General features: G+C 36.1%; 1 protein-coding gene across 1 annotated transcript in view; it reads right to left on the bottom strand.

The window, feature by feature from the left end:
• AUH (AU RNA binding methylglutaconyl-CoA hydratase) overlaps positions 1–26,624 on the bottom strand; it is a 177,551-nt gene that overhangs the window by 12,363 nt on the left and 138,564 nt on the right. Inside the window, exons 7-8 of the mRNA XM_027839633.1 lie at positions 6,325–6,512; positions 593–643 (exon numbers count right to left, since the gene is read on the bottom strand). Of these exons, the coding sequence (XP_027695434.1) occupies positions 593–643; positions 6,325–6,512 (239 nt within the window). The remainder of the gene's footprint in view (positions 1–592; positions 644–6,324; positions 6,513–26,624) is intronic.

The raw sequence follows: 26,624 nt of genomic DNA, 5'->3' as shown, positions 1-26,624 counted from the left end.
GAGTTTTGAGGGAAATGAGGGAAAGCAAGAGGTAATAGGAGCGAGGAGGGAGATATCACTGTGTTAAGAGAACGATTACTGAGGTCTGTTACTACCAAATTAAAAATCAGTACCAACCATAACATCAGGAGAATAAAATCAACAATGGAGCTACAAAAAGAACAGTCACACTTTTTATTTTCTAAATAGCAAATCACTGTATTAAGTGATATTTATTTTCTTTATTCTTTTATATTTCATTTAGACACAAAAAGCACTTCCTAAACATTCAAATGACTTCTCCCAACAGCCTCTACAGAATATTATTTCCCAAGAAAAGATTACACTAAACTGCTTAACATGATCATGATGATTATGTCTAATAGCTTGTGTTATTATTCACTTTTCTGGTTTAATAGCATTTAACAAAAAAGAAGGATGTGTGCTATATTTTTCATATCTTGGAACCAACACTATCTGTTATACTTGACCTGAATTTTGCAAACAAATATAATTTCAAAAGCTATAAATAACTTACAGATCTCAAAACATATGTTATTTTAAATCCTCACTAAACGCTTTCCCACAACAACAAAGGTTCCAATGAACTTACCTCCATGCCTTGGTTGATGGCTAGCTTTGCCACTCTCATTGCTACAGGCCCCTAAAATTCATAAGGAAGAAAAAGAGATTTTGGGTGCATATTTGTGTAAATGATTCTGTTGCATACCTAGTATAATGCAGAACTCCTTTTAATCAAATCTGAGTCACACACAACAATAATACCTGTGAGGTGCTATAAGTAGATTGTAGCTTTCTTTAATTATAAATATACACAGGGATCTAATAAAAAAAAAACTTAGATCCAAACTTAAGTATTGATGTTAATGGTTACAATTATTTAGATGTAATATCATTGTTTTATTAAATTAAAAAAAAAAAAACTTGTTCCAATAAAAACTGAGAAAGGAGGTTGAAAGTGCTGTAAAGATGGAATTTAGGTATATTGCACCATAACTGTAATAGCTCACTTTTATTTGACATTTTTCCTCTCCATTAGATGAATACTGAATTATGTATACTAATAAAAATAAATACTGTCACTACACATTGTCCTGACATACTACATAAACAAGTCAGTGAGAGTAAAAAATGGAGAATAGCTGGGAATACTCTCTTATGGCACTCAAAGTTTTACTATATACTTTAAGAAGGTCTAATTTCTTACTACCATGTAAATAGAATTTATTCAGGAGGAAATTGCCCCATGTGTATGCTGATTTTTTTCTAATGGGTTAAAGATTGTTTATAAATAATCAAGTAACTTGTGGTCTACTTATATCTTTTATGGACACTTTTAAAGAATTCACTAGAAAAGAAGGCCTTCTTCTAGAAGTTCTTATGCACCCATCATTAGATGTCATGCTAGCTGGATTCTCTTTAAAAATCAAATACCCAAAACAATTTTTTTCAAAGATAAGTTCCTGATGCAATACTATTTGGATGAGAAGCAGCTTTGTGAAGAAGACCTATATTCAAATTCCACCTTTGACAATTGCTTGTGAGGTGACTAGGGTAAGTCGCTTAATCTCGCTGAACTTCATTCTGCTCTCTAAGACTTAACTAACAATTTAGAGATGAGGTGCTATTCTGCATTAGACGGAGGGAATTCTTACACCTGCAAAATCAGATTCTTGATTGTAGTTACAAGTTGATTACAACTTGTATTGGTACCTGTTATTCTTATGAATGATATTTCTGATTTAAGAGAAATACATGCTAAGTATATTAGTAAGCGAAATCATTTTTCCAGGAATTATTTAATAATTATCTCTTCTTATTTTTTTATTCCCTTTCATCATCACTTTCTTACTTCACTGTCATAACTTTAGAAATCTTTATTTTAAAACATTTCTGTAAAAAATAAAAAAGCTTTCTAAAAAAATCTGCTTTGAGGGGCCGCTAGGTGGCGCAGTAAATAGAGCACTGGCCCTGGAGTCAGGAAGATCCGAGTTCAAATCCGACCTCAGACACATAACACTCACTAGCTGTGTGACTCTGGGCAAGTCACTTAACTCCAATTGCCTCACCCAAAAAAAAAAAATCTGCTTTGAAATCATGCCTTATTTAACTTCTTTTATAAGTAAACCTGAACCCCAACTTCTTATATACTCTTCTCTCTTCTCAGGTATAAATTGAGAATTTTAGACATTTTGGGCTCAGTCAATATAGAAATGAAATAGATGAATACCATCTTTAAAAAGTTTTTTCTATTATTTAAAAGAATAATCATCAAGAATAAACTACAAGGGGCAGCTAGGTGGCACAGTGGATAGAGCTCTGGCCTTGAAGTCAGGAGGACCCGAGTTCAAATATGATCTCAGACACACAACACACAACATGTACTAGCTGTGTGACCCTAGGCAAGTCACTTAACACCAATTGCCTAGCAAAAAGCAAAAAAAAAAAAGAATAAACTACAGGTTCTCCATACTCCATCTCAAATTTCATTTGGTAACATTCATAAATACAATCTTTGTAAAATTTTAAAAGTCTTTTTTTTAAACTTTCCTGGAACATATTGTCTTGCAACACAACTCAGAAAACAAAGAAGACTACAAAACAGCCTAAATTTGAAAGCACCCCTTTACCTTCTGCAGTTGTAGTTCCAAAGTAGCAAAAAAAAAAATGATGACAGATGACTCTAGGAATCATATAGTTTTTAGATTGTCTATAAATGTTAACTGATCATATTTCTAAACATGAGGTCTTTTTTCAGTGGTCAACAAATGAATCTACTACAGGAGACATAAAATCATACAAACTTCGACATTTTCAATATAAATGAAACCAGTACTCACAAGGAAGCTAAATGGAAAGATATCTCACAGGTTTTCTTAGAGAGGAAAATAAAAGCATTGGCATACTAGATTTTATCATGCAACCAAAGACAACAAGAAATGTCATTTTATGGCACATTCGGTTATCTTGTATGCAGAGCTTATGAAAAACATAGGGAAAAGAAAGCTACCACGAAGATAACTGCTGCTTCAGTGCCAACATTTATTGAAGAAAATACAGAGATAGAGAAATTCTAAGAAAAATTTGAGAGTGAAGTGGCACAGGAGTTGATGAGCACCAAACAGCATTATAAAAATGAAATTGCTTATATTTTAGTAAATAGTAAATGACTTATTACTGATGTGAGCATCATTTTAAAGTTAGCTGTTTTTCTATATTAGATCACTGACCTTCTAGAGCAAGTATCAAAATCAATTCCAAATGAGAAAGATAAAAATGAGAAGATAAGGTATATAACAAAGGCAACTCCAAATGGATCTATTTAACAAGGTGTTGACGCCAAAAAATCTAAAATGTATTAAAGAATGGACATCAATAGAGACTACCATCACTTCCCAAAGAATTCAACTGATGTAAATTGGTCCATGATGAGGAAAGCAAATGATTCTAGAAGCTGCCTTTTCTGGCAAACATGGCAGACAAAGGCAACAAGAGTTTAGAATATAAACTAATTTGTAAAATCTTATGGAGGAAAATTGTTAGGCTTCCTCTAAATGAAAAAAAAAATCCTTAACAATTTCCCTTAAGCTTCATTTAAAAAAATTAGAACTATCCAAAAATTAAATAGGTTGCTTCAATGAAATAGTAGGTTTTCCCATCACTGGAAGTCTTTGGGCAAAGACTAGATGATCACTTGTCAGGCATGTTATAAAGGGAATTTGACCAATGAATTTATTTCAAGCTTGGAAATTTTGTATGTGAAGATTATGAACAAAATAGTCTTAAAGATTGCAAGCAGTAATGAACAGAAAAAAAACTTTACGTAAAGTTCAGAAAAAAAAATAAGTTATACTAAGGGTTCAATTTAATCCTTAGATTAAACTGGAAGGACAACAGATAAAATATAAAACAAATCCATAAAGATTTTTACAACAAAGTTTTCACCACAAAAGACAATGGAACTACCACATTTAGATTTTAATATCAGTTTCCTTTATGTGGTATGAGGAAGTAAGAATGCCAATAAGAAAACAGATGGGAAGAAAAAGCTGAAATGGACCAAGTATAATTTAAAGATATTTCTTGTAGAGGTGAAATGATTGTGAAGATATCTAAAAGATCAGATGATGAAGTACCTGGGGAAAATCACCTTAATATTACAAAAAAGAGAAATACACACACACACACACACACACACACACACACACATATGCACCCCCCCCCCCCAATATAACCACTACTCCATATGCCTACTTTCCCACTTCTACTCTATACATGACTTTAGGGCATCCTCATTGAATGTATGAAGAGGAAAGGGTCCCTTGAGTTCAAGTAACTTATGATATACTAAGGGAGAACAGGTATGTATACAAATAACTACAAAAGAAGCATGTGATTGTAGTGGCCCAAGGTTTATAGAACATCAGAGGAAAACTTCATAACGGATATAACAGTTAAGTTGGGCCATTAAAGGCAGATTGTTTTTAAGAAGATAAGATGTAGTTGAGGACAATCCATTAGATGCAGCAACATGGTATAGTGTATAGAATGCTGGACTTGGAGCACTAAAGACGTGGGTTAAAATTCTACTTCTGACATTTACTAGCTATGTGGTCATATTTAGCCTTTCTTAGTCTACTTCTTCATCTGTAAAATGGGGATAACAGTATTGCAGTAGTACTTACCCAAAGAAACAGGATGACATAGAGGCTAGAGAACCAGCCTCAGAGTCAGTAACACTTGGAGTTTAATCCTGCTTCTGACATATGGGGTTGTGAGACTCTGGACAAGTAAGTCATTTAATCTCTTTGCTCCAAGCAACTCTTTACCACATCTCTCTCTAGTCTATACTTCTAATCTCCACAGATCTTTCTCTACCATGACAGAGAAACCTCTTTACTCTAGAAGCTAACATCATTCCTGGATTACTTTTTCATTGGAAATACTTTTTTCCTTTAAAGATGCCTTCTTATTGAATGTTTCCTCCCATAACCTCCAATTTGAGGAGGAAAGTTAGGCTAAAGAAGTCTTCATTACTCTCTGGCTGCACTGCTGATTCATTACCACAGTACTTTCTCAACCATGCTTCCAAGCTGGCTATCTTTATCTCTTTCCCTCACCTTCACCTCTCCTTTATGTATTATCTTCCCACGTTATAATGTAAGCTTCTTGAGGCAGGGACTGTCTTTCTGCTTGTGCTTGTATTCCCAGGGCTTAGCATAGTAGCTGGGACATAAAAAGCACTTAATACATGCTTGCTGACTGAGTGAGTAGATACATAGAAGCAGTATGTTTCTTCACTCAGATCAGGTACTTACACCCTTGGTCCCCTCCACAAAGTTTTCTGCCTCATAGGTTTGTGGAGGCTCAAAAGAAATAACTTAAGAAAAGCACTTTGAACATTTTAAAGCACACATATTATCATCAGTTATTGTTATTCAAGGTGAAGGAAAAAACATTAAAAGAAAGTATGGAGGTGGGAATGCAAGTAGAATATACAGAGAATAACTAATAGTCTATTTTTGCTATAGCCAAAATATATGTGAGGAGAAGTAGTAAGAAAAAAATAGAAAAGTAGGCTGAGGAAGGACATAATTTGTCAAGGAAGAAGGATACTTCTTCCTCAGGGATAGTAATGAAGTAATATAAAAGGTTGGAAACAATCAGCTTTGAAAAATCACTTAGTGAACTGAGCCAAATCTTTGTACCAAATGCTTTCTATTTAGCGTCAGGTTTTGAACCAATTACAATTTCTGTACACGCAGAAGAGAGAGGTAATTTTAGAAAGTGTGGCAAATAGTGACTGTGCATCAACAAAGTCATATACTATAATAAGTAAAATACAGATATGTGCAGTTATTTTTAAAAATGAATACTTAAAATATATGTAGATTTAATATTAATATTTGGAATATGATGCTAACAAAACTCGAAGAACCAATTAAAGAGTTAATGGAAATTTATCATGGGTAGAACAAGATATTAACTACTTAATGTAAGTTCCCAAGACTACTTTCATCTTAAATCTTACTAAAATAATTTCTTCTGTTTATGAAAATGAGAACAATATGTGAAAGGAAAGTATAAGGTGTATATATATTGAATAATGAGGAAAAAAATGAAAGAGTAAGATACAAAGCCACAATAGAAAGAAATGGATTTTTTTTTTTGTTGTTAGATTAACACATCTTCTGTTTCACAACTTAAAAGAATTTTTCTTTTAGGGAGTTTACATTCCCAGTAAATTTCTTTGTTACTTTTGTTAATCATTTTATCAATCCATTGTAAAACAACAACAGGATAAAAGACGATAATAAGAAATACCTGAGGTAAAAATTCTCCTGCTAGGGCTAATGCCTTTCTGTAGGCAGCATCCCCTTTTTCATTTTGTTCTAAAACATGGCTGATCAATCCTATTGATTTTGCTTCCTGGCCATCTAATACACGAGCAGAGAAGATCATTTCCTTTGCCAGAGACATGCCAATGGCACGAGGTAATCTCTGTGTTCCTCCTGTAACATGAACAAAACAGAAAAATGAAAGCAATAACTTAATACAAGTTTTTAAATGTAATATCAGAGAGCTCCAACTTTTAATATAAAATTTTCATTGATATTTTTTTCTAGTTCTCCTTCATCTCCAAAATGTCCCTTCCATCTCTATTACTAAGATAATTGTCCTTCCTGAAAATCTTTTAAAGAGAAAAAAAAAGTTTTACAAAACTAGGCAACACACAATGGTTGAATTTGGTAGAAATTCCATGCAAAGGTGAGAAATATGTATACTTTTTTATGATTCCCATTTATTAGGCAACAGGTTTATTACATTTAACTTTTCAAAAATCCTATTCAAATGTTTAACTTCTTTCTTTTTCTAATTATTTGTCTAAATCTGAAAAGAGCACCTTAAGGTTCCCAACAATTATTGTGCTGTTTTTCTCTTTAGTTAACATTTTTGTTTAGGTATTTAAATACTGTGCTATTTGGTATATGCACACAAACACATCGTATTTTTTCACTGATGTTATTTCATTATAGGTGGTACCTTAAGGCATAACATAATTTCCCTATCCTTTTTAATCATGAACACTGCTACCTCTGTTTTTCTGGAATTACTTAAAGCATCATAATTGACATATGAATGTCTTATAAATAACATTATTATTGATTCATCTTTCTAATCTATTCAGCCCTTCTCTTCAATTTTGTAGGTGATTTCATTCTAGTAACATTAATAATTTATGATTTATAGGTGTTTGTCTTTTTGTCATGTCCTATGATCACGTTTTCTTTCTCAAAAAAGAGGAGGGGCATAAGCATTTATTAAATACTTATTATTAAGCACTTACATGCAAAACATTGTGGCAATTGCTTTATATATATATTATTTTATTTGATCCTCAAAACCACCCCAATGAAGTGGACGCTATTATGATCCTCATTTTATAGCTGAGGAACTAAGGCAAAAATTTGTCCAGGGCCAAAAAAACTAGTAAACATTTGAGGGTGGATTTTGAACTTAGGCAATATTGACTCCAGGTCAGAGCCCTATCCACTATGTCAATTAGCTGTTCTTCCCTCCTCCCCCCAAAAAAAGAAAGAAGATTACAAAGAAAGTGATAGGTATGAACACTATAATTGGAATGATGTGTTTCTACTCTTTTGCCCTTCATTTTTTTCAGGCAGTTCAGATTAAGATACTAGGTTTTACCTTTTCTTTTTAAATTTAATTTCTTTTTAAATTTCCTTTATAATTGGTGAAGATTTTTATGCTTGTGATCAGTTTCTATCCCATATACTTCACTTTTTTAGGAATCTGAATGGAATATTTATTGCATGGAAAGTTCATCATGCCTCACCGACCTTCAGTTAAAGAGTTTTATTTCACTGAAACTTGGAGAAAAAAAGCTTTCACAGAACTATAAATTTAATAAATAATTGGTAGAAACATGCAAGTAACATGTACTACATATTCATCTATGCATATTGTGTTCCTTTTATATAATGCACATACATAATGTAAAATAATACATAATACCAATACATTGTTATATTCATTTATACATATATGTATTCATTTTATATGTATGTGTGTATATTCATTTATACATGAATACAACAATGTATTGATAGGCATTCTCATTACTGTTGTACATATCCAACTTCATCTTTATGCTTAAAATCCAAGTAGAAGCTGAAGGTATATATTAAAGTTTGTTTTGAAAGATAGCAGCAGTTCAGAAAAATGATGCACTGGGTGACATTTTAGAGTGGTATATTAAGTAATTAAAAGTGACAATTAAAATCTAGTTGGTTGGGGCAGAGCTAAGATAGGTGAGTAGGAGAAGTACAGTAGAAGTTCTCCAAAACAATTATTTAATAGGGATTTAGAAAATGTACCAAAAAAAATCCTGATTAGGAAAAAAAAAGTCATAGTCATATTGCTAGCTCAGGTCAGCATTGGGAGACAAGAGTATGGATACCAGGAACATGCCCACGTAGAGAATTTCAGGACACAGCAACTGAAAGAGGACTAAGGTTTTGTATCATGGCAAGACAAAGTCCCACAGGAGACCCTGATCTGAGAAGGATAGAGGAATGGGTGTCATCTGACAATTCTGTCATTCACTACCCAAATCTGGCTCATGAGTAGACTAAAGAGGGGTCGTGTACTTTGGGGTGGCACTCCAGCATAAAGAGTTGTTGCAGCATAGGTACTGAGTTGGAATAAGTTGGAATAAGCAAACAATGGCTACGTAGCTTTGACTCTAGGAGTTCAGCAGGTTCTCAGTTATAACCTTTAGCCTAGTATGAAGCCTGCAAAGGAATAACCAGGAAAGGAATTCCAGATGAAAGGGGAGCCTGTAGTTTTTTCACTTTGAACAAGCAGAGCTTTCCAGCTGACTGACAGTGGCTAAATCTAGCATCAGTTTACTGGATACTCCCAACTAGGGCAAGCCAACAGGAGCATTATGCATATGCAAACATAAGTCAAGAAATTGCAGAGCACAGACCAAGCAAGTAGTGACCAGACTTTTCCCTGCATCAGAACACCATGTGGAGCAATGAAAGCTTGAAGGTCATCAACCTGAGCTGTACGTATCCTAGAATAATGCAACATTCAATATGCCAAGAAAGCAGGAGAAAGACGTGAGGACAACAACTTGGTTCAGACATTCTCTCCAGAAGTATACAGAGCCCAGCCCTAACATAAAGGCCAAGAAAGAATAATCAAACAAAATAAATAAACAAAATAAATAAAAATCTCACCATATAAAGCTATTATGGTGACATGAACACACAAGACACAGATCCAGAAGAAATTATGACTCCAAAACAAAGCAAAGCTTTTGTAAACAAAGCCTCAAAGAAAAGCATAGCTCAGGTACAAGAACAACTAGAATTCCTGGGCAAGTGAAGCATACTTTTTTTAAGTTAAAAAATGATTTAAAAAACCAAATGAGAGTGGTAGAAGGAAAAAATTGAAAAAAAATGAGAGCTATGGACAAAAGATATGGAAAGATTAACAACCTGAAACAAGAGGTACAAAACTTTACTGAAGCAACAGTCTCCTTGCCAATGAATATGTACTAAATTGAAGATAATGACTCTATGAGACAAGAAGAAATATGAAAACAAAATCAAACTGAAAATATAAAAGAAAACGTAAGGTATCCTATAGGAAAAATAATAGATCTCCAAAACAGGTCAGCGAGGAGATAATTTAAGAATCACTGGACTACCTGAAAGCTACTGACCAAAAAAGAGTCTAGACATCATATTTCAAGAACTCCTTAAATGAAACTGCTGAGATGTTTTAGAATCAGAGGGTAAAGTAGAAATATAAAGTATCCTGATTGTCTCCTGAAAGAAACCTCAAAATGAAACCCCCTAGAATATTATAGTATCAAGAGCTCCCAGGTCAAAGAAAAATACCACAAAATGTCAGAAAGAATTCAAATACTGAGGAACCACAGTGAATATCATACAAACTTTAACAGATCATATCAGAGAACTTGGAATAGGATATTCCAGGAAGCAAAAGATATAGGCTTGCAATAAAAATAATTTACCCAGCAAAACAGTTCAGGAGGAAATAGGGGACTGAAATACAGGACTCCCATGTATTCCTGATAAATAGATCAGAGTTGAATGGTGATTTTTTCTTGTTTTATAAGGTGGCAATGGGGAAAAAACAAAACAAAACAAAACAAAAAATCGGTTGGTTGTCCTTCATACTTAAAGAGGACCAAAATGACATCACTATGTTGGGGTCAAGGTGCAGTGTGTCCAACTGTGGCTCATTAGACCAATATAGGCTCAGAAGACTCTACCACAGGTTGGGCACAAATAGTCCACACTTGGAGTGGAGATGTCTAAATCTGCACATCTCATGTTCCTTTGGAGCTGCTGCAATTCTGCTTTGTTCATTGAGCACAGTATTTTCTTTGATGTGCGCATGCCTCTCGGGTTGGTCTTTTATCAGTAACTCCTATGTCACACAATCGATTCCAAAGTTCTTCAGAGAGACCTTGAGAGTGTCCTTGTATCACTTCTGACCTCTGTGTGAGTGCTTGCCTTGTGACAGTTCTCCATAAAATAGTCTTTTAGGCAAATATACTTTTGGCAGTCAAACAATGTGGCCAGCCCATTGATGTTAGACTTTGCAGGAGGGTTTGAATGTTTGGCAGTTCAGCTCAAGAAAGGACCTCAGTGTCTGGTACCTTATTTTACCAGATGATATTCAGAATCTTCCCAAAACAATTCAAATGGAAACAATTCAGTTTCCTGGCATGGCTGTTATACCGTCCAGGTTTCACAGACATACAATAATGAGGTCAGCACAATGACTCTGTAGATCTTCCATTTGGTAAGCAGCCTAATACCTTTTCTGTCCTACACTTTTCTTTGGAGCCTCCCAAAGAGCAAACTTTCTTCCTCCTACAAAAACATTTTTGTTTCAGTTTATTTTCCTTTGACTTTCCCATCCTCATAAGTTCTCTTTCATCTTTTTTTACATTCTCCTACCTACATAAACAGCCTATCATAATGCACAATATAATTAGATCACTTCCTTGTTCATAAGCCTTCACCTTACTATGTTTTCATTCAGCTTCCTCCCTCCCTTCTCTGAGAGTCTTTGTCAGTGGTTCCCTATAACCTAAAAAAACAACGTCCAAATTCCAGTGCTTTATATTCAGTGTTGTGGTAGAAGCAATAGCCTATCTGCTCCTCCTGCTCTCACCCCTACCTCCACCCTCCAAGGCTTAGACTGTTGTCTCTTACTTCCTTATGTCCTGGGTATAAAGAAGTCAAGAGAAGCTTCAGGTACCTTCTCTCTTAAAGGTAAATCACAATGGGCTACACAGAAAAGACTGGTTTTCATGCTTCGGGTGGTACTTTTGGTGATGCCTCTAGAGATGGTGGTTGTTTGCTCTGACTATCCTCTATCCCCACCCCCACCCCCAAATTTGAGGAGGAAAAAGGAATAAACATTTATAGAGCACCTATTATATGCCAGGCACTGGGCTAAGAACTTTAGAAATATTCTATCATTTTGATCCTCACAACAACCCTTTAAAGTAGTCATTATTAATAGTCCCAGATTAAGCATTGAGGAAAGTGAGGCAAACAGAGGTTAAGTGATTTGGTCAGCTAAGATGTGGGTTGACATGGATAGTCTATAGCAATATGTGAACTCAGGTTTTTCTGACTCCAGGCCCAGAACTCTATCCACTGTGATACCTATCTGATTCAATTAGGTTAGAAAGTAAACTATCTGTGGCCATTCTGTCATGGGAGACAGATGCAAGTATGTCCTTAACAATTAAGTGCCCTTAACTGTGTCTTGAAGATAATTATGGTAAACTGTCTTTAAAGCCCTTAAACTGTTTTGGGACTTTCTAGATTGGTACTTTACACCTCTTTCAAGTTACTAAGGAATTTCTTCAGAATTCAGTTTATCTTCAAAGTAGTTTGGGGAATTAGTTTTTTGGGACTGAGAAAGATTTTTCTACTCAGGAGAAACAGAAGAATTTAGAACTAGTGGTGCTTTGCCCTGGCTAGGACTAGATACTTTTTTATTGCTAAAAGGCATCATCATGCGATTGCCTCAGGTGAAGCCTCCTGCAAAAAGGCCCTTCCCAGTTTTAAGGGAGTAATATTTGTGAAAAAATATTTGGTTTTGAATGTGTTTTTTGGAAATGAAAATACAGCTGAACCAGCAGTCCTCAGTCCTATATGTGAACATAGCCAACCAATGAGGGATTTCAACAGGAGGAGAATGCAAACCAGAAGAAATTCTTTAATTTTGCTTTGCTTTGGAATTTGAGAGGCTAACCAGAATTTTCCACATGTATTTCTTTCTGAGTGTGTGTGTGTGGAGGGGGGTAGTGTTATGTGTGATTCTCTGATGCAAACCAATGAGGAATGCACTTAAAAGGAAAACGTAAAATTCTTTTTTTTTTCTTCAGTATTTTTTTAGGTCTCCTTTAGCAAGCTCTGTTGACTTGTTTTTCATGATTTTCTTGCATCACTCATTTCTCTTCCCAGTTTTTCCTCTACTTCTCTTACTTGCTTCTCAAAATCCTTTTTGAGTTCTTCCATGATCTGGGACTGATTCATATTCTTCTTGGAGGCTTTGGATGTAGGAGTGTTGACTTTGTTGTCTTCTGGTTCTATGTATTGATCTTCTTTGTTACCAAAGAAAGATTCTATGGTCTGACTTTTTTTGTGCCTTCGTTTGTTCATGATCCCAATGAGTTATAAACTCTTTGTTAAGGTAGGGGTCTGTCTTCAATGTGGAGGTGAACTGTCCCAAGCTTTGGGGGTTGTGTGCAGCTGTTTTCAAAGATCCTTTTAGGGACCTGTAAGTTTTCAACTCTCCCATGGTGGTATGATCAGGGGTGAGGTGTTTACTCCTTTCCTGGCCTGTGCTCTGGTCTATGAGTGACCACAAGCACTCTTTTCTGCCTTGGAACTGGGAGGAGGATTCCCTCTCCACTGCCACTATAAGCTGCACCACACCAGCGCTCCTCTTTGCCTCAGGACCGCCACCCAGAACTGTGACCCAGATCCAAGCACAGGCAAAGCAAGAGAATCCTGCCTCAGCACCAGCAAAAGATCCTTGCAATCGCTATCTGATCAGCCACTTGATTCCCCCTCAGTCTGTGGGCTAGAAGCTCAGGAAGTAGCCACTGCCCCAGTGCTGTAGCCCGGGCAGGGGCTGGGACCTCGCTTCTTTTCCTACTGACTTTCTAAGTTGTCTTCGGTGTTTGTGGGTTGAGAAGTCTGGAAACCACCACAGTTGCCCATGATTCAGAACTCTGAGGCCTGCTCCAGGACTGCTGCGCGTCATGCCGAACTTTGTTTCTTTTCCAGCCTGGCAGGAGAGACCTTTCTAATCACCCATCTAGGTTGTCTTAGGCTGGAAATTTGCTTCACTCTGTCTTTTTGTGGGTTCTGCTGCTGTAAAATTTGTTTACAGCCATTTTTTTAAAGGTATTTGGAGGGGTTTGGGGGAGAGCTCAAGCAAGCCACTACTTTCACTCTGCCATCTTGGCTCTACCCCAAAAATGTTAAATTCTTAAGAGATATGAAGAGACCTTACTGGAACTGGGGGTATGGAAAAATGTATCAATTTGTACCCCCCCTCCATCCACCCTCCCCCATTTAACTAGCCGAGGACTGAGAGAAGTGTGGTATTAACATCTGTTTAAAAAATTTTCACTCTAGGGGCAGCTAGGTGGTGCAGTGGATAAGAGTACTGGCCTTGAAGTCAGGAAGACCTGAGTTCAAAACCAGCCTCAGACACTTGACACTTACTAGCTGTGTGACCCTGGGCAAGTCACTTACCCGCATTGCCTAGCCAAAAAACAAACAAACAAAAAAAAAACCCCAAAACTCAAGAAGTTTCCTCTCTTACCCTTTATGGTAGGAGTAACACCTTAATCCTTCCCCTTTCAGGTTAGGCCAGTTTTTCCTTAAAGTTTAACTGAGATATTCCTTGAGATTTGGTTGGCTCTGGGCATTAAGGGCTCAGACTACTGATATCACTTCCTCATCACTTGAGGACAAAGTAGGCATGAGCATTAGGATTAGAGGGGGTTTGGCTTGTGGATTGTGAGTTTTGCTTTGCTGAAAAAATTCAAGGGGCTCTCAATGCCTATTATTGTTAAATATTCTTCCTCTGGTATGGTTAAGTGAACCTTTTCTTTAGAGTTGAATGACCTATGAGTGTTTCATTTTGTTCCAGTATCAAACCTAAAGTACCAGAGAACTCGCCTGCCACATTGTATATGTAGGATTGGGGAGAATGAGAAGTTGAAGATAAAGCCAAAGATATGAATCTGGGTGATTGGAAAGATGGTAATGCCTTTAACAGAAATAAAGAGGAGGAGAGGAGAATTTAGGGGAAAAAATAATGACTTTTGTTTTGGACATGTTGAGTTTAAGTTGTCTCTAAGATATACAATATGAAATGTCCAAAAGGCAATTAGTAATGTGGGAATGAAGCTCAGGCAAGGGATTGACTGAATATATAAATCTGAGCACCATCAGAATAGAGACAATAGTTAAATACATGGGAGCTTTTGAGATAACCAAGGGAGAAAGTATACTGGAAGAAGAGGGCCTAGAGTAGAACTCTGGGAACATTTACAGTTAGGGACCATGACAGCCAACAGAGGAGTCTAAGTCAGGTTAAGAGGAGAAAGTCATATAACAAAAATCCAGAGATAAGAGAACATTCAGGAGGAGAAAATGGTCAAGTGTCAAATGCTGCAGACAGATCAAGGATTACATCAGGGAAATGACAATCAGATTTAGTAATTAAGAGACTATTGGAAACTTTGGAGAGAGTAATTTCAGCTGAGTGATGAAGCTAGAAGTGGTTGAGTAAGAGGTTAGGAGAGGAAGTGGTGCCAGTGAGTGTGGACAGTTTATTCAAGAAGTTTGGGCTGAGAAAAGGAGGATAAATATAGGATAAAAGCTTGAGGAAGATAGTAAGATCTAGTGAAGGGTTTTTAAAGATAAGACTAGGGCACGTTAGAAAGTAAAAGGGAAGGATCCAGCGGAAAAGTAAAGGTTAGGTAAGATTCAAGGGAGAGGGAGGTAGTTGATTGTGGATGTGATCTGCTGAAGAGTTGCTGGAAGGGTATAAAACCAAGAACACATAGAAGGGTTGGCCTTGGCAAGAAAAAAAGGCACCTCTTTGTTGGAAACTGAGGGAGAGTAGAGGAGAGTGAGAGATGATTGCAAAGGGTTTTGAGATGAAGAAAATGGGAGGAAAGGAAGGTAACACAGAAATCTCAATTTTTTTTTTTCAGTAAAGTAACAGGGAAGATTGTCAGCTGGGACAGGGGAGAGCAAAGTGTGGGAGTCCTGAGGAAGGAAGAGAGAAGGTTTGGAATAGTTTCTGTGGGAAATGAAATAGGGAACCAATTAGGCAAGAACAGAAAGGCTGTCTTGCTACAGTGGAGACCCAGTTATGAGGCTAGATAACATGAATTTATAATGTACCCAGTTAGCATGGCTGTGAGACTTCCTTCAGCTGTGTTCAGCAGCTCACTGAAAAGAAGCATTGGAGGGAGATGGTAAGAGTAATCTAGGACTGAGGTATGGCAAGAGAAAAACACTGATAGGACAAGGGATTCAAAAACCAGAGGAAAATATAGTTGAAATGGTTAACTATTGGTGTTGATTATGAGAGAGGGAAGAAAGTGAAGTCACAGCAGGGGTAATCTTGGTGAAAGCAAAAAAGTTTTAGGTGGGACAAAATATAGGGAAAGGTGGAATTTTGGAGGTTATGGTCAAATATACGAATGTCAGCGTTTTTAATTAGGTAAGTGGAATATTTATGAGTAATGGTGAGATCTAATGTGTGACCATACATATGTGTGGCTCAAATGGAGTGAAGGCAGTTATGTGATTTAAGAGGGTTGGGAAATTGGGTGTTTAAAGAATCTGAGGAAGCACCTAAGCAGATACTAAATCCCCCTAATATAAGAGAAGGATATAGGGGAAGAGAAGATAGTGAACAACTCCTTGAGAGAAAGGGAAAATGACTTGGAGGTCAGTATACTACAGTTAGAATAATTCGGACTAAGTGGAAAATTTGGGCCGAGTGCTGAGCAAAGGGAATGTCTGGCAATGGTAGAGGGGGATAAGGAATATGTTGGCGGGGGTGCAGAGGGGAGGTGGGTAAAGAGAAAATGTACAACCAGTGCAGAAGAGGAAGGTGGAGATACAGTGTCATCAGAGGGAAGCCAGTTCTTAGAGAGGGCTAACAGATGGAAGGAGCATGATGAAGAGGATTAGGATAAAGGGGTATTTGGCCACAATGTAAAGGGAATTCTAGAGGAGAAAATGAAAAGGGTAGGGAAAATTTCCTTCAAATTCTTTTTCTTCTCTTCTAGCTAGAATTTCTAGAACATTGAATAATAGTGGTGACAATAGCCTTCCTTGCCTCATCCCTCATCCTACTGTGAAGACTTCTAGCTTATCCCCATTACAGGTAACACTTGCTGATTGTTTTAGATAGATAATACATATCATTTTAAAGAAAGATCCACTTGTTCCTATGATTTCTAGAATTTTAAACAGGAATGTGTTGTATTTACTCAATGACTTTTTCTTCATCTATTGAGATAATCATATGCTTTCTATTGTTTTGTTACTGATATGACCAATTATGCTGATAATTTTCCTAATAGTGAACCTGTCCTATAATTCTGATATAAATCACACCTGATCATAGCATATGATCTTTGTGATATATTGCTGTAATATCCTTGTTAGTATTTTATTTAAAATTTTTTTGCATCAATATTCATTAAGGAAGTTGGTCTAGAGTTTCCTTTCTCTATTTTTGTTCTTCCCTGTTGAGGTATCAGCACCATATTTGTGTGCTAAAGGGAATTTGGAGGACTCCTTCTTTGCCTATGTTCCAAATAATTTATATAATATTGGCATTAATTGTTCTTTAAATGTTTGGTAGAATTCCCCTGTAAATCTACCTGATCCTGGGGATTTTTTCGTAAGGAGCTCATTGATGGCTTGTTCAATTTCTTTTTCTAAGATAAGGTTATTTAAATATTCTACTTCCTATTCTGTTATTCTGGGTAGTTTATGTTTATGTAAATATTCATCCATTTCACATAGGATTGTTACATTTATTGGCATACAATTTGCCAAAATAGTTCCTAATAATTGCTTGAATTTCATTGTCAATAATGGTGAATTCACCATTTTTGATAGTAGGAATTTGGTTGTCTTCTTTTTTTTTTAATTAAATTAACCAGTGATTTATCTATTTTATTGTTTCATAAAACCAGCTCCTACTTTTATTTATTAGTTCAATAGTTTTCTTTCAATTTTATTAATCTCTCCTCTGATTTTTCAGGATTTCCAATTTGGTATTTAATTGAGTATTATATGTTCTTTTTCTAGTTGTTGTTTTTTTTTTAAAGTTTCATGTCCAATTCATTGATATCTTCTTTCTCTACTTTTCTCTGTTTTTTCCTACATAAACCATCATAATATTTGCAAAAAGCAATATTTTTTCACTGACTTTATTTATTCCCTCAAACTTTATTTTCTTGTCTTACTGTATCTTTATCACTATATTAAATGAGAATAGTGACAATAAACATCCTTCCTTTACCCTGATCCTACTGGAAATGTCACTTCCACATCTCCAATAGAACTAGCTTTTGGTTTTAGATAGAGATTGTTTGACTTATTGAGGAAGGGTTCATTTATTTTTATGTCTTTTAATGTTTGAAGGTAAATGAATGTTATGTTTTGTAAAAAAGTGTTTTCTGTATTTACTGATAATTAACATAATCACAAAAATAAGATAACAATAACCATATGATTATTTCAATACATGCAAAAAAGGTCTTTGATAACACACAGCACATATTTATGTAAAGAAAACCAAAAAAATGGCAAAGGCATTGCATAGAGCTTCTTTAATATGACTAAAAGTATACAGTGAAAACTAGGAGCTGGTAGCAATGGAGCAGATGAGCTTTCCTAGTAAATACAAATCAAGCATAAAGCCAGGATGCTTTCTCTCTCCCATTATTATTTGACATGCTAAATATTGCAATGAAAAAATAAGTCAAATCAAGCATGAAAGAAGTATGAATGAAGAGCAGACTGGTACTTTAGGAAGCACAAGTTAGGGAGCAAAAAGGAGAACAGCATATATATTACTTCACAGGAAAAACAAGCCTGGAAAACAAGTGGAAGAGAGAGAATTTAAGAATCTGTGAACTACTTGAAAGCCATTACATAGAGCCTAGACATCATAATTCAAGAAATCATGAAATAAAACAGTCCAAATCTCTTACAACCAGATGACAGAGTAAGAATTGAATCTACTGGTCACTGAATTGATCAATGAGATCTACTTAAAGAATCTACTGAAACAAACACCAAAATAAAAACTCCCAGGAACATAATACCTAAAATTCTGAGTTTTCATGTCAAAGAAAATGAACTTCAAATGACTAGAAAGAAATGATTAAAGTACTGAGGAACCAATTAGTCAGTCAGTGAATAAATAATTATTAAGCACCTACTGTGTGCCGGTACTTGGAGATACAAAGAAAGGTAAAAGACATTCCTGGTTCTCAAGTAACTTACAATCTAATGAGGGATAAAACATGCAAATATGTACAAATAAAATTTATACACAGTAAATTGAAAATAATTAGCAGAGGGAAGGCATTAGAATTAAGAGGGACTGAGAAAGTATTCCTGTGGAAGATGACATTTTAGCTGGGACATGAAGAAAGGCAGGAGAAAAAAAGGGAGAGCATTGCAGGTATGCGAAACAGCCAGTGAAAATGCCTGGAACTGGGAGATTGAGTGTTTTTTGGTTTTTTTTTGGTTTGTTTTTTAGGAATAACAAGGAGACAAGTGTCTTGAACCACAGAATAGGTGAGGATGAGTAAGGTGTAAGGGGAGGAGTTATGAAAGGCTTTAAATGCTAAGACAGACTGATCCAGTTGATCCTACACTTTAGGAAAATCACTTTGATGGTCAAGATTTAGTAACAAACTTAAAACAAAATTAAACTAACCTAACAAACACTTAAGAAGGAGCGGAGAGCATAGAATGTGACATTCCCAAGGGTAGAAAATGCAAGCTTACAACCAAGAATAACTTACCCAGTAAAACTGAGTGTAATTCAATAGGGGAAAAATGGACTTTTAATGAAATACAGGACTTTCAAGCATTCCTGATGAAGACTGAAATTGAATAGATACTGAAATACAAACAAAAGAGTAAAGAGAAACATAAAAAGATACATAAAAGTGAACAATCAGAAGAGTCTTTACAAGGATGAAGTAACTATCTTCTAATGGGAGGGAGGTAGTGTAAAGCATCTCCTGAGAACCATATTGTTAAAAGGATGACATTACAGAGGAAGTACAATATGATAAAAGTCTGAGATTGATTTTTTTATATTGTAATGATATTAAAAAGAAGAAAGGGAAGGGGCAAAATGAAAGGGATGACTTATTTCCTAATAATCAGGGTATATACAAGTATAAGTCCATGCAAATAAAGGACGGGTGAGGAAAGTGAGTGTCACTTGAACCTCACTTTGTACTATGCAAAGTAAGAAGAATCAGAACAATTTTTATCATAACAACATTGTAACAACTTTGAAATTGTTTTTAAAAATAGCATGTCTTTACTTTAAGTGTATTTATTTCACACAGCATATTGTATTCTGCTTTCTAATCTGCCCCACTACACTCTCGCATTTTATGAATGAGTTCATCCCATTCACGTTCAAGGTTATTATTGGTAATTGTACATTTCCCTCCAATCTGTCCTCTTGTACTTTTACTTCTCTTTGTCTACATCCCCTTTATTAAGAAGATAGTAAAAGAGGAGTTTGCCTAACATATGATTAGGAGTGAAATGATTGTTTTCCTCTACATTTCCTCTCATATCTTTCCCATGCCCAGTCACAGAAGTTCTGGATTTTGCTGTTATTTTTTGGTAGATTTAATTTTGTGGTTTTAGGAGGGAGGATTCCTTCAATTTTCACTTTGCATTCTGGATCTAAGAGATCTGGGTCATTTTCATTTGTGATTTCTTTCAATTTGATATCCATTTTGTTGTTTTGCTTTTTTCAAGATTATTTCTCATTGACTCATTCTCCAAGTGAGCTGTTTTTGATAATACATATCAAACATTTTCCAGTCTTTTGATTTTGTTTTTAATATTTCTTGTTACATAACAAGTCTCTTTCTGTTTGGCAAATTCTATTTTAAAGAATTAAATTCTTGAGTGATGTTTATCATCGTCTCTTCTAAGGTATTAAATCTCCTTGTCATTTTTCTCCCTTCAGAGCCATTGCATTTTGTAGATCTTGTTTGCTTTCTTCCAGGTTTTTGCGGCCAGGACATCGTTTTCTTATGAGCTACCCAATTACTAATAACAATCTTACGACATACATTTTACATACATAAAAGGTAAACAGTCTGTCCTTATTGAGTCCCTTGTAATTAGTCTTTGGTATGTACGTTATATTCCTCTTGACTCTTACATGTCAAATCTTCTATTAAGTTCAGGTTTTTTTTTTTCCCCCTAAATCCTGAAAGTCTGACAATTTATTAAATTTCCTTTCTTTTTACCCCCATTTAGGATTATGCTTAGCTTTGCTGGGTATGTTATTTTTGGCCAGGACCCCAATTCTTTTGCTCTTAGATTCACAGTGTTCCTAGACCTGCAATCTTTTACTGTCACCACTGCTAGGTCTTGTGTGATTCTAATTGTGGCACTGTCATATGTAAATTGTTTTTTCTTTTTTCCCCTTGTTGCTCATAATATTTTATCCTTGAGCTAGGGATTTCAGAATTTGTGATTTCCTGTGGGTTTTCCTTATAGGATCTCTTTAATGTAGTGATCAGTGGATTTTTTTCTATTTCTACTTTCTCCTTTTGTTCTAATGCTTCAGAACAATTTTCTTTAATTATTTCTTATATTATTGTATCAATATTCTTTTTTTAATCATAGCTTTCAGGTAGTCTGATTATTCTTGTTTTCTCTTCTTGATTTGTTCTCCAGATCAGTTCTTTTTCTTATGAGATGTTTCACATTCTTTTCTATTTTTTCATTCTTTATATTTTGTTTTATTATTTCTTGAACTCTTGTAACTTTGCAGGCTTCCCGTTGCCCAATTCTGATTTTCAAGGAGTTGTTTTCTTCCTTAAGATTCTGGATCTCCTTTTCTAATTAACTGAGTTCCTTTTCATAATCTTCTTGTTTTTTCTTGGATTGTTCTTATTCTTTTTTTTTTTAATTTTTCCTCAATTTCTCTCATTTGATTTTTAAAGTCTTTTTAAAGTTCTTCTATGAATTCTTTTTGGCAGGAGGCCATTCTTTGGGGTAGAAAAGGATTTCTTTGCTTCAGGATCCCACTCTAAAGACATCTTCTCTATCCCCATAGTAATTGTCTAGGGTTGGATTCTTTCTCTGTTCATTTTTTTTTTTTAATAGCAGCTGAGTGTAATCACTTGTAGCCCTGAGGTATGGGGGATGGTGCCTCTGGCCTCAGATCCTTCTTCAGTTCTCCCCTTGGCCTGGAACCAAAACCAAGACCTCCAGCTTCCTGTAAGTGCCCAAAACCAGTGGTATCCTTGCCTCACTACTTCTGTACTCCCTGGACATGAGCTGGTTCCTTCTTGCCCCTGGCCACATCTCCATAACACGGCTAGGTCTGGCATTCCTTATCAGCAAAAGTTCCCTAGATCTTCCCCAGCTCAGACACTGAACTCCCTTTATTACCCTGGGAGTTAAAGTTCTTGCGGCTGGGGCCGACGGGCAGCCTCCCAACCCATCTAACCCCAGAGCTTGCCGTTTGTTGTTTAAGCAGACCTAGCCTAGAAGCGTTTACTCTTCACAGGGACCAAATCTCATCCTGGGATTTTTCTTTAGATCTTCTCTGGTTGTTTCAGGATACACACTGTTCTGCCCCTATTCTTATTTATTTTTACCACTCTATGTTTGCCCTGAGGTATTATTATCTCATTTATGGGGGAAATCTGGAGAGCTTGAAATTTTCTGACCTACTCCACCATCTTCCCAGAATCTTCTCCACTTCTACCTCTTAATAACTTTTGGTTCTTATGAGAAGTGGGGTCTTCCAGAGTGAGGAAGGGGGGCCTTGAGTCTTGGCTCCCCCTCCCTCCACCACTTTTAAGGTGATATTGGTGGTATCTACATCTGTATCTGGTCTCTCTGAACATCATGGTACCATGGTTTTTAATTAATGCATTTTGATGTTAATGATGACTAATATCTAAGACAACACAAATTACTAAAAAGAAAACATATTAACAGTATTTTATTGTAGGGCTTGGTGGCCTGTGAATCACATTTAGCTCATTTAACATTCTGAAGTAGACTAAAATGACAAGATTCATAATTTTCCACCAGCTGTTCTGCTTGGTTTCAAATCTATCATGATCTTCATCTTGCCCTGCTCAGGATAAAATTATCACCAGATAAACTCATCACCAAGAAACTCAAGAGTATAGAGATTGCTTCAGCTTTGCTAATCATACTTTTTCAGTACTTTCAGTTGCTTCTGCCTCTTTGATTGGAGAGCTAGAATGTAAAGCAACACCCCCCCCACCTCCTCAATACCTTCCCTTTATAGAGGATTTAAAATCCTAACCACCATCTGGTCTCCTTAGTTTCAACTCCATTATCATCTTCATCAAGCCCCCATGCTGGGTACCCTCTGGTGCTGAGTCTTCCTCCACTATATTGTAAGTTCCTTGTGTGCAGAAACTGCCTTTTTTTTTTTTCTTTTTGGTATGCACAGTGCTTAGCACACTGTCAGACACATAGTATCTGCTTGACAAACATTTATTTTGTCAGATGGAAGAAGCACCTTATTCTTAGTTTTACATCCTACAACCCCATATTTATGTGACCAGTGTGCTCAGAATCTCAGTAAGGAGTCAGTCGGACCAACCATATCATGATGAGAAAGTACAAAATGAGATTTCCAAATGGGAACTCAATAAAACATTGCAAAGTTTAGGCCTTTGATATCTTAAGACACTAACAATTTCTCTACTTAATTGAGAAGTACAAAATGTCAGTTAAAAGAAAGCTTGCATTATTTTTGAAAGACCGGTTCTATTTCCAATAGGCCAAATAACTATCTAAAAGTGGTTTGGTTTTATAGCAAAATAAACCAGCCAGTCAATCAACAGGCATTTATTTACATCTAACATGTGGAAAAGTACTGTACTAAGTAAATACAAAAACTAGACTGTCCCTTCCCTCAAGTAGTTAGTATACATTTTTAATAGTATTTTATTTTTTCCTAATTACATGTTAAGACAATTTGTAGCATTCATTTTCACAAGATTTTGAGTTCCAGATTTTTCTCCCTCTCTCCCTCCCCTCCCCTCTTCCTAAAATGGTAGGCAATTTGATAAAAGTTATACATGTGCTACTGATGTAGTTTAGGGGTGTAGAGACCCCAAAGTACTGAGGTACAGGATGGAGTTGTCAGTCGTCTGAAAAGAATTCACAAACTAAAGCAGTTTTCCAGTCAGATGGCCAAAAGTTTATTGTGATGCTAATATGGTGAGCAGAGCTCCCCAGGAAGCTTGCCATGGTTGGCAGAACTCCTTAAAGGAACTTGCAACCTAACAGGAATGATGCTTAATATTATATAGGAAAAGTAGTGGATTGTGTGCCAAGTATGCTAATTAGGTGATAACATACAACCTTAATCACAGGCATTATTTACTACTGGAAACCCGGGAGGGTGGTTCTTAAGGGGTGTATTTTTTGTCTGTTATGTCTGTAACGAGATAGCTTCAGAGGTGATATCTACAACTTGACCTTTGGATTGTACATGATAACTGTGGGAATCAGTTCATAATAGTTTTGTTGATACAAGATAATATTGTTCACGCTAGTGCAATTCTACAGAGGTCAGTTTGTTCCTCTAACAGGGAGAAAGAGTTTGCTTCACTGGGCCCACTCATGAGTTACTGCCAGAGATAGGGTCTTTGGGCTGGGGAGAAAACTGTCAGGGACAGTGTTTGAGGCTAGGGAGAAATATGGTCTGGAAATTGGGGTCCAAGTACTGCTACCCAAGCACCCCATCATTGTCATGTAAAACATATTTCCATATTAGCCACAGTTGTGAAAGAAGAAACAGATCAAAAGGAAAAAAAAACACAAAAAAAGAATAAATTAAGTGAAAATAATATACTTCTATCTGCATTCAGAGTCCATCAGTTCTTTATCCAGATGTGGATGGCATTTTCCTTCGTGAGTCTTTGTACTTGTCTTGAATCATTGTGTTGCTGAGAAGACCTGAGTCATTCATAATTGCTCACCACACAATGTTGCTGAAACTGTGTAAAATGTTCTCATTTAACTCTGCATCAGTTTGTACGAGTGATTTTTTGTTTGTTTGCCAATTTTAAATAGATTTTATTCTCCAGGACAAGAATTGCATTTCTACTTGTTTACAGTGTCATTCACTTCTCTCCCTCTGCACACATTCAAGTACTCAGAATGCCCAGATTTACATAGTACCTTAAATATTACTTTTAAACTGCTACTGTGTTGGCTACAAATTTGAGTCCTTAAATTTTTGGAAAGCTGTATGGAATGCTTTCTTCCGGTGTGTTTAGTCAACCTCTTCAATGGTGAATCCAGAAGAAGCACCTCTAAATGGAGCTGCTCCACATCTTGGGAAACCAAAAGGCATGCCTCCTGGCATGCCCCTTGCCCTCTGGTACAACTTAGTAATGATAGGGTTGCAGACCTTGTCCAATTCTTCCTTCTCTGCTCTCCGGTTCTCATCCAGCCAGCTGATCATTTTATTATATTTGTCAAAGATCTTCTGTTTGTCTTCATTACGAATTTTGCCTTGCAGTTTTTCATTCTCTACCCTAGCCTTCATATTGAAAGCATAAGATTCAAGAGAATTCTTGGAAGAGACTTTGTCTCTAAACCTAGCCCTAACCCTAAATGTCTCTCTGCTTTTGATCCTCAGCCTTGTATTTCTCAGCCTCCTGGATCATACCCTCAATGTCTTCTTTGTTCAGATGACCTTTGTCATTGGTGATGATGTTCTTGTTCTCCTTGCCTGTGCTCTTATCCACAGCAGAAATACTGAGGATACCATTTGCATCAATATCAAATGTTACTTCAACCTGAGAACCCCTGCATACAAGTCTCCAGATTTTTCTGCAATCTAACTGTTCATCTTTTTTTTTTTTTTTTTTTTTTGGTGAGGCAGTTGGGTTAAGTGACTTGCCCAGAGTCACACAGCTAGTGAGTATTGTATGTCTGAGGCTGGATTTGAATTCAGGTCCTCCTGACTCCAGGGCTGGTACTGTATCTAAGCCACCTAGCTGCCCCTGTTCATCATTTCTTATTGCACAATAGAATTCCATCCCATTCATGTACCACAGTTTGTTCAGCCATTCCCCAATAAATGTTCATCCCCTCAATTTCCAATATTTTGCCACCACAAAAAGGGTTGCTATAAATATTTTTTGCACATATAGGTCATTTTCCCTTTTTTATGATCACTTTGGGATACAGACCTAGTAGTGGTATTGCTGGATCAAAGGCTATGTACAGTTTTATAGCACTTTGGGCATAGTTCCAAATTGCTCTCCAGAATTGTTGGATCAGTTTACACAACTCCACCAACAGAGTAATGGTGTCCCAATTTTCCCACATTCTCTCCAACATTTATCATGTTCTTCATTGTCATATTAGTCAATTTGACAAGTATAAGGTGGTACCTCTGAGTTGTTTTAATTTTTTCTCTAATCAAAAGTGTTCAGAGCACCACTTCATATGCCTATAGATAGCTTTAATTTCTTCCTCTGAAAACTGCCTGTTCATATCCTTTGACCATGTATCAATTGGGGAATGGCTTCTATTCTTAAAAATTGTATCTGTTCTCTATATAGTTGAAAAATGAGACCAGAGACATTTGCTGTAAAGCTTGTTTCCCAGATTTCTGCTTTCCTCCTAATCTTGGTTGCATTGGCTTTGCTTGTAAAAAAGCTTCTAATCAAAGTATCTATTTTACATTTTGTAATGCACTCTATCTCTTGTTTGGTCATGAATCCTTCCCTTCCCCACAGATCTGAAAGATTATTCCTTGCTTTTCTAATTTTCTTATGGTGTCACTCTTTATGTTTAAATCATGCACCCATTTAGACCTTATCTTGGTATATGGTGTGAGATGTTAGTTTATGCCTAGTTTGTGTCCTATTGTTTTCTAGTTTTCCTAGCAGTTTTTGTCAAATAGTGGGTTCTTTTCCCAAAGGCTAGTATGTTTGGGTTTTTCGAATACTAGGTTACTAAGGTCAATGACTATTATGTCTTGTGTATCCAATCTACTCCACTTATCCCCACTCTTTTTCTTAGCCAGTACCAGATAGTTTTGATGATTACTGCTTTAGAACATAGTTTGATATCTGGTATTGCTAGGCCACCTTGTTTGTAATTTTTTTCCATTAATTCCTTTGATATTCTTCATATTTTGTTCTTCCAGATGAATTTTTTTTTTAGCTCCATAAAATAATTTTTCACTAGTTT

The sequence above is a fragment of the Vombatus ursinus genome, unplaced genomic scaffold (assembly GCF_900497805.2).
Source record: "Vombatus ursinus unplaced genomic scaffold, bare-nosed wombat genome assembly UNPS02014832.1, whole genome shotgun sequence".
NCBI classification, from domain to species: Eukaryota; Metazoa; Chordata; class Mammalia; order Diprotodontia; family Vombatidae; genus Vombatus; species Vombatus ursinus.
The sequence above is the reverse complement of the archived record's forward strand: the minus strand, read 5'-3'. Positions and strand labels throughout refer to the sequence as shown.